This window comes from Papilio polytes, unplaced genomic scaffold, assembly GCF_000836215.1.
Source record: "Papilio polytes unplaced genomic scaffold, Ppol_1.0 DF823692.1, whole genome shotgun sequence".
Lineage (NCBI taxonomy): Eukaryota > Metazoa > Arthropoda > Insecta > Lepidoptera > Papilionidae > Papilio > Papilio polytes.
In genome coordinates, this window is record NW_013525512.1 from 846,438 (window position 1) to 861,720 (window position 15,283).

The following is a 15,283-nucleotide window of genomic DNA, read 5'->3' on the forward strand; positions in this document are numbered from 1 at the left end:
GTTTTCTTGTAAAATTAGTCGTATACAGTTACTTGAGTTTACGTAAGGAACGGAGATGTGATCCTTGTTAATGACAACCCTTCGTTGAAGTCGCCTTGCTACCCTTCGAAAGTGAACTTGACAATCTCTACGTGCCTGACAGGTATTGCTATGACTAGAATGATAATACCTAATTACTGAACAATGGTGTAATGTGTCGCGAATATTTCCTCTATAATTATTATATTGTTTTCAATATATTGTGAATCGCAAATGAATCATCGCGGACGGACGGTATGCGTACAGCTAAGCCTACTAGGGCTGCCACATGTAATATTAAATGTACTTTTTATTTCATGCTATAATTATTGAAATGCACTTATAAAAGCGAAAATTTAGATGGATATTTGTTGGAGTTTGTAGCTTAAACTGTTAAACGGATCTCGATTCAATTTGGCTTAGATGTATAAGATAGTCTGCAAGAACACAGAGGCTACCTATTCTTGATTGTCTTTTTAAATACACGCGAACCGAGTCGCGGGAAAAAGCTAGTTAATTATAAACATGTATAATGCAATCCTAACTTTATAGCGGCTAGAATTATTCAACGAAATACTGCTTTTCACAAATGTAGGTATCGGTAGGATGATAAGGGAAGCAGGGATGGACTACGTCAGTAATCACTCTTTCCCTTCTATAGTGGGTTCATTGCCATTATGTTAAATGGTTTAATTTAATATTCCGATAATATTGTGGCAGTAGCAGCCCTACTATATGAAGGTGTAGATGTGTACCGGGCGCGCCACCCCCCGCTATTCCCCACACCCCCGCCACCCCCTACACCCGCATGCAACTTCTGTCCGCTGCGCGACGAGCATCGAGTCGTGCCGAGTTCACAGACATTCATTCCGTATTCCGTTCCTCGCTCCGCCACCGCACCAGTCGTATTTCGTCGGCCGAACACAGTGCTCGTTTTATTCCCTTTTATCTCCATAAACTTAGGTAAGTACTTTTACTATATTAATCTTACCTTTACAAAGAATAAAGGTAATTAACATTTCTAATCAATCAAAAGAAATTGGTCATTGTAGACTTGAAATATACCGGCGAAGTTTGACGTGTGAATAACAATTGGGCAATTTGTTTTAATTTATATGATCATTGCCAAATTGTTAGTAGGATTTTATTAAGGAAAAAAGTAATAACTTTCGCATGATTAACGGGACTTTCGTCGGGCGCACGCATGATTTCATCCGTGGCTATCAACGTTTTTTTAAAACATGTTTGCGATAAACGTATTTACTGTGCGTTTTATTGTTCCTTTCTTGAGAGCTTTTTTTTATTTTCTTTATTGTTACTGCGACAAAGACTTGTCGGAGTATTTATACAATAGGAAAAAACATTTTTATACTACCCTCGATTTTAAAAAGTCCGGTTTAATTATTTTTTATTGACTTTCAAGTATAGGTAAAAATAGTTATGTTACGGACCGTTTGGTAGCATGATCTGTGTTTATGCTAATACAATTAGTCGAATGCTCTTGCAATATCGTGTCGTTCAACTTTCCATACTTTTGAATAGCCTGCTGTAAAACGTGAGATTGCCTCTTAAAAAATTAACATTTGTAAATCGGAAAAGTACTTAAATTATTCTTTTCATGATATATGTTTTATAAATTGCTTTATTTCTTGTTTGTGTATTTGAATCTCCGATTTAAAAAGGGATAAAATAAATGTAACAGGCTAAGCACGCCGGCTGTATAACTTGATGACTAAATTTAGACTGTGACTAACACCACATGCTTGACACATCAAAACGGTCGTTTCGAAATAAACATTTAACAATCGGACCCTATTTTTATTTATTTAGGACTGTTTCTGTTTTAAACTGCGTTCTATCAATGACAAAGTAAGGTACAGAAAAGTGCTTTTTTTTAACTAAAACTCGGTTTTAACGTAATGTTTTAATGGATTGGAATGAGGAAATGTTAGTTTTACGTTTCAAAGTTACCGAATTGTTACAGACCATCGGTTGTAACGTTTTGATTCAGTAACTTTCTCTACTTACATGTGTCTGATCGGAAGTTATGACTTATGATTTTTTGCAATATAAAATCATTACCTTTTGGATTAAATCCTAACAAAAAAAAGTTACTGAAAAGAAATCTATTTTTTAGAACCGTGTTCATTTATCTCTTTTAAGGGAGAAGTTTTTTTTACTAAACTTTAACTATTTGTTTGTAGTTTTTTTAAATACTCATTTTACTTCTTGGGTCTGATCCATTCTTGGGATATGGTTTCATATCCTATCGGAGAATATGGCACCCCAAGTTTAAGACATAAAAACTTAAATTAAATTATTATTTTATTTTTGAATTTCCTGTTATTAAGAGATTCTTTGTCATGTTATGATTCACTATTGCGCAGAAATCATGGGCATTGTTCAGTACATAATGTTGATATATTTTTTATATACTTAGACTGGTTTCCGTCTCCATATTGTATGTACAAATATTCTAAAGAGACTCTCCATAATAAATTGTATGTACGAGTATAATCTACTCAGACAGGGGGGTGGGGAGTGAGGTCGTCCTTCTCGCTCCAATCCATTTGTTAGAAAGAGACAAACTCATTTCCCGAATACGAGAATCGATTGCGTGTAGACTGTACCACCCCTATTATTTGTAGATTAGGGCTGCTGCGACAACTCATTGATCCAATGTTGAATGAACTATTCGTAATTTCTTTTTATTTTAGCGTTTTGAAACTATATTTAGTTAGATTTCATACATGCTAACTATTCTTATGTTTATTTTGGCGCTTAATTTGAATTATTGTTACTTTATTCGAATATCACAGTTAACTATGGAGTTATAACTTTAGTAATGTTATTTGGCTTACTACGTTTTTATTGACCGCATTACAGAACTAATGATTTTGGCAAAAAAAGTATTGTGTGTTAATTCTTAATACGTAAAAAAAGTATCTTGTTCCAACACTTTCACAAACTATAAAATTCGTTTCCAAAACATTTTATTTAAAATTATGTGACTTCCGAACGCATCTATATTCTGTAGGCGTTTATACACGTATAAAAAGATAACGTCTACACAATATGGAGGGTGGTTAGGTTCTAGGTACCCTAAGCGTACTGCAGATCGATACCGGCCGAGGGGAGAGCCATTTGGGGGCCGGCGGAATAATAATACTGCGACTACAAAATCAGACGCAGTAAAAACTACGCAATTACTTTTGCGTTGTTTACTGTTGTAAATGTACCGATTGGGTACAAAATAACTTAACTAAATGAATGTTTCAAATAACTTTTAAACATAACCTGTGCTAATATTATAAAGAGGATTTGTATTTTTGTATGTAATGAAATAACTCAAAAACTACTTGGCCGATTTTAAAAATTTCTTTACCTTTAAAAAGGTAATTTATCTCTGAGTAACTTTTTTTTAATTTCATGAGGATGAAGTCTCGAGAAACAACTAGTGCGATATGTTTTCTATTTGAGTCGTAGAAAAAGATTATTTTACGCATTCAATCTTTAAAATAACTATCCAAATGTTATGTTTTTTAATGAAAAAATTAAAATTACTGTTACTCAAATTATTCAATTTGTAGGTTGTTAACGTTCAGTTTATTGGACTTTTAATTAAAACATAAGTTATTTTCTCGCTCAAAATCTTTGCGAAGATTGTGTGATAATAAAAAAATTGGGTTCTTGTTGTTGAGCGTCAGCCATCCATGATGCTTTAGTTCTTAATTGGCTCCACGCTACTTGACGCTCCATAAAGTTTTCGTAGATTTTAAGCTGCATTCTAGAGTACCGGTTCAATGACACTACGGTGTTGCCATATGTGAATTTTTAGTCATCGTTACAGCCATTTACGATTTAAATATGAATTGTTTTATAACTGGCCAATTAAATAATTCAAATGTGGTTATATTTGTTTTTTATTCTTTTTGATATAAAGTGAAAATCGAGCAAATGGCCACGAGAATTTGCAAAATAGCGCAATAATCACTGCCCATAAACATCCGGATTTGAAGATGCGTAGTTTGGGTAGTTGTATTGTAAATCGACGTAGACTGTAAAAAGTAAATGATATTCAGACCAATCAAATTAAATGTTCTTGAGTTAGATACATTGATTGTGCCGGTTTTTATATAGTTAACACCCGAAATAAAATTTCCTTCGTTATTGAAATTATGGACTCAAAATGGATCTTTACTCATGATTTATAATGCAGGTTAGAGGCAAATAGTTCATTGTTTTATATATTCAATTGTTCAATACCATTAGCGGTCAAAACAATAGACAAGGAGTAATTGTGATTAGTCTGTGGACTCAAGATGGCGGATAGACGTGCGTCTCATACTGAAATATGTGACGAGAAATTTTGCATTGCAAAGTATGATTGTTTTCATACCGACATGTCTTTGTTATCTCGTTTGCACGTAATTCTGAAACCATTACAATTGTATGTTGGTATTTATCTTGAAAATCAACGTCTAATGTGATTTTGATTTGATATTTTTTAGGTTACAATTTGTAAAGTGTTGAACTTCGCTCGCTTTTTTAAGTGTAACATTCTTTTGTGTTGTAGTAGGACGTACTAGAATTGATATTAGTCATTCGCCGAGTATACGGCTTGAAAAACCTGTGAAATCAGTGTATACAAAAGATTTAGGTTGATTTAGATATACTTCTTTCATGTTTTTGTAACGTTTCGATTTATTAACGAAATAAACAAATAGTTATTTTATTGTTAAACAGACGTGCAGCAGACATAGCTAATCTTGTTATTGATGTGACGAGACAAGGGGTCCATTGCAAAGGGTAATCGGGAGTGAAGCCAGCCAAGTGTTCAGGACATCGTCTGGGCAATTATCGGCTTCCTGTCGGAGCTCTGCACTCGAACTTGACTTTAAACTAACATGAAAAGAATCATAGAGCAATTTATTGAACCAATCATGTTTTAAAAGTAAAGAAATAATTATAAACCAAAGGCAAAATAAACTAAAACTGCCATTTAATGCTAAAGGCAAAAAAATATCCTTTATTTAATCGATTTGTCTAGAACTTTTTGAAAAAAAATCTTGTTTCCCTTTTTCTATACTTTAGTAAATTGTCTCAAGATTAAGATAATGCGTAATCGTAACGTAATCGTAAAACAACTGTCCCAAATAACACCTTGGCTCAAGCTGATATCGCAAAATACTCGAAAACTCGCAGCCTGAATCATAATAACACTGAAAACGCTTGCCGATTTTAATTCTTAGTAATAAGGTAAATTTGATAAACAATAGTAATTGACTCTATGAAATAAGCAACTAACGTATTTATCTTTTATTTTATAACAAAATTCAATAGCTTTTGACAATATTTTTAAATAAACACGATAACAGTATTGAAAACAAAACGTTGACCTTTTTTCTGCTTTAAAATTTCATATAACTCTCCCAAACGCAAGTCTTAGATAAAAAGGCGAGTAAAACATAAAAATATCATCTAGTTATTGTTCTTCGTTCAGATGACCTATGTATGTGAATATTTATAAATACATACGCTGTACGTAGGCTGCAGTACAGATCTAAATCTGTACGTACATTCTGGAACATGGAGATTTCAAAATGGCGCAGTTGGAGCATGAATTACAAATGTCATCCCTATGCGGAACATCGTTATGTACTGCCAGATCATGTAATGAAATATGTTCAGTAATATATTTAGTTAAATTAACTATCTTCATAAAGACTTACATAAGATGGCGAGGAGACTACTTTTCTTAACGAGGGACGGATGGGAAGGAAAAGTGGATTTGACGGTAGAGGAGACGCATAGTAAGAGGAAGAAGACGCACATAAAGAGTATCCACCGTCGATTAAGGGTAGGCATCGCATCTGCAATTGCTGATGTCTATGGGCAGCGGTCGCTACGCCATTTCGGTGGTTTCAAGTGGCCGCTTGCTCGTTTGTCACCTTATAATATAAAAAAGACAGTCAGATTTAGTACTACATGTTAATGTCTGAGATTGTTTAAGACTCCATCTTAGCTTGTAATCGTCAGTCAATAATCTCACTAGCGAATGGGAATTATTCCGCTTCAATTCACACCTTTAACACTCTTGCGATAATAAAAAGCTATTTAACCTTATTTATAAATTTAATTTCACCAAAACGTTATATTATCTGTATTAACACTTTATTTCAGTTACTTACCTCGACCTCAATGTTTAAATTAAATATTGATAAAACTTCGGTAAACAATTGTTACTAAATTGGTAGAAATTAAAAATACTGGCAATCAACTTCAACAAGAAAAAATAGTCTATTGGAACTTTGCTTGTTCTTGTGCCAACTCTGTTAGTGCTATTAGAATACAGGTCGCAGGAATTAATTTGTAAAATTATTCTGGAGATTTATTATCTCCAGAATACAAGATGTCTTGACTGCGGTGTCTGGGCGTCGAGAAATTGGTACCGCACTGCGGTCAGACGAGCGAAATTTCTCTTTTACAAGGCATATCTCGTTATTTTTATGAATAGCGTTTCGAGAGCCTGATTGTGGTTATAGAGATGTTTGGCTAACGAAGTCACAGTTACGCTTATATATGCTCAGTTCTAACAATTTTAAGAGTTACAGTTTTGCTTTTGCACAGTTGTATAGTCAAAATTGTAACTTAGAACTGGTCGTTTGTAGCTGGCTTAATTTTCGATAAGAATCGTTTAAATTTAAACAAAAATTAAAACATAAATATTTGATATTTTAAGGTTATGTTTTGTTACTCTTTGTAAACATGGGCACTGAAGGTTGCAGTAACTCTGATAAGTTGCAATTCAATCTTCATCTCGCCGTATCCATAAATGGAGAAAACTGCAAGCGTACTATCACCTTGTATGGACTCGCTTGTCAAGGCTCACATCTGACATATGACTCGTTCTGGCCCAGCATAATACACATATCGATTCATAAACGATATTGATTTTTAATCTGTGGTAAATGCGGTAATCAATTTTGTATTTCGAATCGTTGCTTGATACAATACGGCACGTCTGTTGTCAGTTTTCTAAAATTTTTATTTGTAATGATGTTTGAATTCAGGCTTACTTTTAAATTTTTAGTTTTTTTCTACGTGATATAGCAACGTAATGGACAAAAAAATTCAATCTCAGAAATCATGATCCTTGCTCGGGAACGGGTAGTGTATTTATAGACGCAAGGTCATGTCGCCTGCATTGGTCCCCACAGACTATCTAACACGCAGTGCGACAGACATGCATAGAACAAGTTCTACGTACGTCAAGACGTTCAATTTAAACGTTATTCTATCTATATTACAAGTCTGCTTCAAATAAGCATCTTGATAAAATATTACTAGACATCATAGAGATAATTCTATTTTATAAAGTAAACAGTTGTATTTTGGGAACGTTCAAAATAACGGTACGAAACCAAGTACGAAATGGTTGACCGTGATTCCTGAACGCGACATTGGCAATGAACTATAAATTGGCCGGTTGCGCCGCGTGGGGGCGTTGGCGGTGGTTTTAAATTGTCAAGTAATAACCTCGTAAATCAAACAAATGCAGTGCTAATTCTGTTCCAAAACAAACAACAGCAGGAACATAATTTATGCTTAGAATTCCATTGTGAAACTTTTGTTAAAACATTATTCAAGGTTATTGTTAATACAGAATAAATTTCACAAACGGACTAAAAACTACACAGAGTTAGCAAAAACGGGACTTGGCAAGACCGATGATCAACTTACGGTGAAATTTTAATAACTTTAAAACTTTCTACGGTGGTTAGCGACGTGAGTCATTCGGTTCAGTGTACGCGGGTGTCCCCTCTCTCCGCGGCGACGGAGTGCGACCCGGCCGCCATATCGATCCGAAAGATTCGCCATCTGAATTCACATGTTATCCGCATTGAGTTTCGAGAGTTGATTTAAAACATTTATAGATTAGATATAAATATACATTGATAATTATGCGATTAACCGGTTTAGCGTTAATTAAAAGAAAATGTAAATCAAAAACATACGATAAAGATTTGTTTGTTATTCTGTGTTGCATGAATGATTACTTTTTACTATCGCATTTATTATAATAAACTAGTGAATCTTTTTGTCAATCACGTGTAATTTTCTAAATATAATCTTAGTTGATCTCTCTGTGCGTTTATTGATTTAAATTCTATTAAAATAACTAACATATTTTTCCTGTCAACCATTTTAAAATGTGAATAGTACCGTACGTGAATAACAGTCCAGACATCGCCGGCGGACATTTTGAGCGACCATATGGCGCGCATTCATGGCGGTGTCGTGCGCTTGTTTGGATATTTTTTGTAACACCACGTTTTAATTCTTGCTGTACTTGTTTGCCAAATAAGGTATTGGAAAGGCGCTATTACGTGACGTGGACTGGAGTCATAACAATTTAGAAAAAAAAAGATGCATATGAGATTAGTCGGTTTCGGGTTGTAGAAATTGTTTATATTTTTAAATTTAGTTTGAGTTGAATTTTAATAAATTTAAAAAAAAAATAGTTTCAGACATTTAGTAATAAATGGAATTAAGATTTATTATTTTATTTATATATTTTATTATTTTATTTATTTATATAGATTAGACTATTATGTTGTTTTTAGTAACAATAATGTGCAAATAAATAACTTGAATTTATAAAAAAAGGCGATAAACATGACGCACGTATAAAATTGTTTACAAAACGTACAAGGTGACTCAGTAAGGCAAGCACACGTCCGATAATGGCCATTGTCACCAAGAATGTTTTCTAGAACTCTCCGAATTGTCTGGAATGAAGATGGAATTAAATTGTTTCACTTACGAATTGACTATCGTTTTATTGATGACGTAATCTCTGTAGTATTTAGCTCGTTTGTACAGACGAGCACAAAAGTCTCAACGTAAAAATAAAAACTGATCAAGTTGTCATTTACAATATGGTCCTTTACCAATAACCAACAATATAAAAATAAACGTTAATTAAGTTAATTATACTTCAAATTTCATTTAGCTTTATTAAGGAAAAAATTATTATAAACATAAAATTTATTATTTAAACGGAATATTATCCTGGTTTCACAGTTTATTATGGTATATTTAATTATTACCATTCATTTCGTAGTGTCCAAATACAATGATTTTTTGGCTTTAGACAGCCGAACACTGAGACGAAGTTTTTATATGTAACAGCGACGCAATTGATAAAGCCACGCTTAAATTTCAAATCTATCAGATTGTAAGTGGCGCTTGGTAAGCGAAGCGTTTATAATTCGTTTTAGTATTGAGCCGTATGTCAGTTAATCCAGAACGTAAACTACATAGCGACATGTATGAAAGGCATCGCTTAGTGGCGATTAAATAAGGCAATTTTTTTTAATTGTATTTGGGTTTCTTTTTTGTTTTAACAAACATTACATATTGTCTTTTTAATCTCTACTAGTCCGGTTATAAATGACATTTTATATCTGAAAAGTTGTGTATAACATAAGCTTGCTTTCTCTGTCTACACCTATTTGATTTAATTAAGATTCAAAGTTAATTACGGACACCAAGTTGTTCATCAGACCAAAACGTTGCGGTACCACGTGAAGAGACTGTGGGATCTTATACCGCTAACCGAGAGCCGAGATATAAAATGTAATGTTTTTATATCCAGCAATATTTATTTAAAATGTACATTATTTCTTACAATTCAAAGTTACCGTAAAAGTCCCAAAAATCTCTAAACCGATAAACGGCACAAAACGATATCCTTAGTCTACAAAATAATTTTGTTTTAAATATATTCTCAGAATAAAAAAAAAACGTGTTAATCGATATGTGTAGATTTTAACATGTATTTTTATTAATATTCGATTAAAAATTCGCTTGATTTAAATATATGAAACATGTATAAAATAGTGATGTGCAAAGTTCATTCCGTTTTATCAATACGTCAGTTGTCTCTGGTCTCTGCGTCCCTTGTGTTAATTAAAACGACACTTGAAGTTGGAACGACTTGATTTACTGCCCGCTCGTTTTCATCGCAACGGAAGGGGCTTTCTTATTCAACACTACGTGACGGATTCCAGGCGCGGTTCAACCAATGAGATCTATTTTTAGTATCCAATCGATTGAGAGTGCTCGACATTTTATCTGTATTTTTTTATATATGTTTATAGTACTAATAAAAAGTTTTAAGACTTTGGAGTCAACTTTAAATGTTATCCATGATTGAATAATGTCTCTTTTACCGTTCAGCTGTTACAATAGCAAATGAACTGTATTTACAATAGTTAATAACAAGCATATTATGTTAACATTCAGTACAATTCTGCGTACAAGTTTAACATTAACATCCTTTGGAACACAAAAGATTGTTTCCTTACGAACGCCGGATGTCTATAGATTTAGTATACAGTCCCTGGACAGACAATGAATCGCTTAATTTTATATTCTATTCGTGTTTGCGACTGCACAGGTAGAAGGGACGCCATCTATCGTAATCCTTCACAATAGATAATACAGAAATATTGTGTAAACATCATACTTGAGTTTAATAAACGATAAGATCCTTGAGAAGGCAGCAAATGTCAAAACATTTATAAAGTACTTCAACTGGCAAAATTTTTAATATTTTCTTGCTTCATTATTAGTGTAAAACTTTCTTTAGGTAATGTTACAAATGTAAAACGTTATACGATATCTATAAATGTTTATATTACGCAGTACTTTCCACCCCTATATCCGCCCCCAAGTAGATTGTAAAGGGATGTAATGTGGGGTGTTTTTGTGATAAAATGTTGCATTTCGTTTTACTACGCTCCAATGGTATAAATAGTCCCCGTTGCTACAAAACGAAGGGTTCCATGAAGTAACATGACGAGTAACAGACGGAAATTAAAAAAAAAGTTTGTATTATTAATCTACTAACTTTCACCCGTGTGGAATTAAAAAAAAGTAAGTAGCCTATGTTTTTCGGACTATCCTCTATACCTATGCCAAATTTCATCGAGATCTGTTTAGCATTTTAGGCTACAAACTCTAACAAACATCCATCTAAACTTTCGCATTTATAATATTAGTAAGATTCTGTTTCGTGTGGATTGATGGATGGTATGAATTCTATGTAACTTTATAACGATTTAAAGGATCTAGATAACAGAGGTAGAATTCAGACTGGTGTAGTGCAGAGTTTACAAATTATTTTTTTTTATTTCACTCAAAGTTGCCTCAACCAACTATCTTACTAATGTTATAAATGCGAAAGTTATATGGTTGCATGTATGTTTGTTAGAGTTTGTAGCCTAAAATGCTAAACAGATCTCGATGAAATTTGGCATAGATGTAGAGCATAGTCTGGAATTCTGGAAGAACACATAGGCTACTTACTTTTTTTATTCCACACGGACGGAGTCGCGAACGAAAGCTAGAGCATAATGAAAGACGTCTTTGTTTTAGATAAGTACGTGTACATATCGACATAAAGTGGCATGTTTACGCTCCAGTTGTAGGCATACGATGTGTCATCGGCAATCAGTGACAGCTTGAGTCAAACATTTCTTTGTAATGAAAGTCGATGGACAAAGTCGTTAGATAACATGTCTACAGATAAACGCGTTGATGTATTGCATTTAATATCCGTTGGTTTCTGTGGAAACGGTTTTGTAAAACGTGCTTTTATCTCAATATTTTCAAAGGTCATATTGGAAATAAGAAATTGAATCAAAGTAATAGTTAGCCAAATCACAAAGGAGGTATTACCGCGATTGTAGAATGCTAAGATATGAAGTTAAATAATAAGCTAAGAATATTGTTTTTTATAAACCTCAGTAATTTACTTCCCTTTTGTTGACAGAAAACCAAAAAATGGCCTGCTCCGTCAGTGACACGCCCGCCCTGAAGGACCTCCCCAAGGTCGCCAACGATCTCAAGAGCCAGCTGGAAAGTTTCAACACCGGCTGCCTGCGTGACGTCGACACCAACGAAAAGATTGTGCTGCCATCTGCTGAAGGTAATTTTTTATCTGTCGCTCAATAGGAATCCAAAATGGCCGCCACGAATTGGCCATATGTAGCCTTGAAAATGGAACTTACGAATGTAGTTAACAATAAAGTCTAGTATAATTTATTTTTACGTCAGACATAGCACAAGAGAAGCAACACACAGCGCTACTGCAAGATTTAGAGAAATTCCAACCTTCAGTATTGAGGAAGACAGATACTGTTGAAAAAGTCGTACTTCCGAACGCACTAGGTATAGTGTGCGAGAACCATAGATAACCGCCGTGTTTGATCACATCGAATCACGCTTTGGCTAATTCTAACAAAACCACAATTAAAATAATAATTTTAAACATATATTTTCAGCTAACAAATCGTCCATTTAAAAATCCAGCTGAGAAAGTGTTTGAACATTTAATTTAGAATTTAACAGTGTCAAAAATTAGTTACTCATCAAATATTTGTAATTAGCATGAAAATTGTCTTTTGTTTTTATGTCGTTCTTGTAGTACTTTTAATTAATTAAATACGCGTGTTAACATATTTTTTTAATTTCAAATGTCGTACGATAAATTGCTTTAGCCAATTATAAAATAAATACAAATATTGTCTATGGTTTTCAGATGTTGCCGCCGAAAAAACCCAAAAGTCGTTGTTTGACGGCATCGAAAAATTCGATGCGACCAGACTGAAGCACACAGAAACACAGGAAAAGAATCCTCTCCCAGACAAAGATGGTATGTGATGCGATTTTAGTATGCACGATGTATTCCTACAAAACGCCACAGCATTATATGCACTTTTTCGCCTATTTCACTGAAAGTTAAAATAAGAATACTTGCTTAGATATTGCAAGAAGAATGTTGAATTTTGCAAATGATTTGTCTAAGTTAACGGCATGTAATTTTTATTATATTTGCTTTCGTAAACATTTTTGTGAATAGTATATAATTTTTTTCTTTGTACATGACTTGCATTTTTGTGTGAACGTTGTAAGAGTGAGGGAATATCGAAAATTTAATGGTGAAAATCAAAACATCAAGTAAACGAATTAAAAAAAAAACATTCTTGGTGTAATGGATAGTTCCAAATGTGAATTTGCCTTTACAATCAAACCACAGCAGATTTCTATATTGGCATAAATTTCTCTGCCCCTGACTCATGTATAAATGTTTAGATTACTTCTTTCAATTTACTTATCGGATGGTTACGAATTCCCCTCACCCTTTCATCGCGCATGATGAACCCAGCTTATGACATACATTACTTTGCTGCACGATTTTGCTTACGCCAGTTGTCGCCGCGGAGAAAGCCCATCAGAACCTCCTCGACGGCGTTGAACATTACGACAAGACCCAGATGAAACACACCACCACAGAAGAAAAGAACCCATTGCCGCCCAAAGAAGGTTTTTACCGCTTTTGTTTCTGCCATTTCTTATAATCTATGCATTATGCGTAGCTTTTATTATCTATGTCTATGCTGATGAAATGCTGCAATGAAATATTTATTTACGTTTATTGAATATCTGATTTTATTCTTTTATTACTAGCAACTTCCATTTAGTGTACACAAGACTATGGAAGAGTTTTTTTTACATTGTATGTTATTTGGTATATTTGATAGTGTTTACCGAAATTGGATTTAGAATACACATGCACTGATAACGGGAATAAAAAATAGATTTGAAACAGTCATAACATTTTGATCAAATAATCTATATAGATTATTCAGTTAACATCTTTGTTATCATAAATCAAAAACTTTGTACAGAATAGTAAATTAAACTTATCGTTTTCCTTAAAAAACATTATGAGTACTAGTAAATTTTTATTAAACAAATCCCCTTTAAATTAATTAATTTGCAACTATTTCTTGAAACAGCTATTGAAGCGGAGAAGGAAAAGAACAAGTTCCTGAACGGCATCGAGAACTTCGACCCAGCCAAGCTGAAGCACACGGAGACGTGCGAAAAGAACCCCCTGCCTACCAAGGACATCATCGAGCAGGAAAAGACGGCCTGAACGCCTATAAATTAATTAACCGCAATCATATATCGCTAGTATCGCCGTATTTTAGTATCTGTATAAGTTTCTTATAAGTAACAGGCCCGTTTGCGTCGTCCGTTAATTTAAAAAAATTACAAATTCAATTTCCGAACGAAACTGTCATTCACATTTCAAATTCAACCGTTTCCATAGATTAAAATTTAAGACAACACGAGAACAAGAACAAGGCTGATAAAGAAATAATAGTACAACTATTTTTGTCTATGGTGAAGTAGTTTTATGAACTTTTTTGTAAGAGATGATGTTATAGCCGTCTCGTTTTACTGTTCGTCGCCCGGACTTCCCCGTTCACGCATCTCGTCTATGGACAAATGGAAACGGGCTTCGTAAACTGGTCATTTATCATTAGTATTTAAGAACCAAATTTTCTATGTCACTTTTAACATGATATAATATGTAATAAGTGTATTTTATGAGCATTTTATTTAATTTATATTTGAAGATATTAATTAAGATTCTGTACTGATTTTATTTTAGGTCGGAGACACACTGCACTCCATGATAACTGAAACTTTATTTATATTTGAAAATAATGATTTGCTTTTGTGTGCTTGTGTTCTCCATGTTTTAGTTGAGATTAATTAGACGACTGAGAGAATCGTGCATCGAATTGGAAATAGTTCTGATTAAAGAAATAGGGAGTGTAGTTGCTAAAATGTTTTAAAAATTAAAAAATCGATTTCTTTTTAATAAAATGATCTTGTTTGTTCGATAACGGTAATATTTTAACGCAATATAAATGCTCAATTATGTACCGGAATGCTAAGAGTCTGTTTTATGTAACAATAGTCGAAGCAATAGTGTTCTCTTCTGATACGAACAATAATTTTATACCGATTTTATACTACATTGTGTTAAACCACAATAATTTTTCACTATTAATATGCTAAAGATGCCAATAAAAACATTTTATCGACGATTTGTACGTTTTACAGACGGTGCTTTTTTATAAATAAAAAAGAAAAAATACTTTGTGTTTTATTTACTCTTACGTTCTCTAAAAAAAACACTGAAAAATGTATCTCCTTTCCTAACTAAATCAGATGGAGTAATGTAAATCTTGTAGAATATAGATTTATTTGAACTCCAGACGAAATAATTGGTGGTATATATATATATATATATATATATATATAAGAATTATATATATATATATACCACCAATATATATATATATATATATATAAATATACTCGATATGAAATCATG

General features: G+C 33.3%; 1 protein-coding gene across 2 annotated transcripts; it reads left to right on the forward strand.

The window, feature by feature from the left end:
- Nucleotides 1–847: 847 nt before the first annotated feature.
- LOC106104002 lies at nt 848–15,043 on the forward strand. Of its 2 annotated transcripts, XM_013283933.1 has the most exons (5): nt 852–981; nt 11,861–12,016; nt 12,629–12,742; nt 13,300–13,413; nt 13,890–15,043. In XM_013283933.1, exons 2-5 carry the CDS (start codon nt 11,872–11,874, stop codon nt 14,027–14,029), a joined length of 513 nt encoding a protein of 170 aa, XP_013139387.1. In that variant the 5' UTR covers nt 852–981; nt 11,861–11,871; the 3' UTR covers nt 14,030–15,043. The 2 variants fall into 2 exon arrangements, with proteins under 2 accessions (XP_013139388.1, XP_013139387.1); XM_013283934.1 differs by lacking the exon at nt 13,300–13,413 and having other exon boundaries at nt 848–981.
- The last annotated feature ends 240 nt before the right edge of the window (nt 15,044–15,283 follow it).

Excerpts from the sequence above, each read along its gene's own strand:
- LOC106104002 (XM_013283933.1), top strand. The coding sequence starts at position 11,872 with ATGGCCTGCTCCGTCAGTGACACGCCCGCCCTGAAGGACCTCCCCAAG. Across the intron at positions 12,743-13,299 it reads TCCTCTCCCAGACAAAGATG|TTGTCGCCGCGGAGAAAGCC; the intron begins GTATGTGATGCG and ends TGCTTACGCCAG. Across the intron at positions 13,414-13,889 it reads CCCATTGCCGCCCAAAGAAG|CTATTGAAGCGGAGAAGGAA; the intron begins GTTTTTACCGCT and ends TTCTTGAAACAG.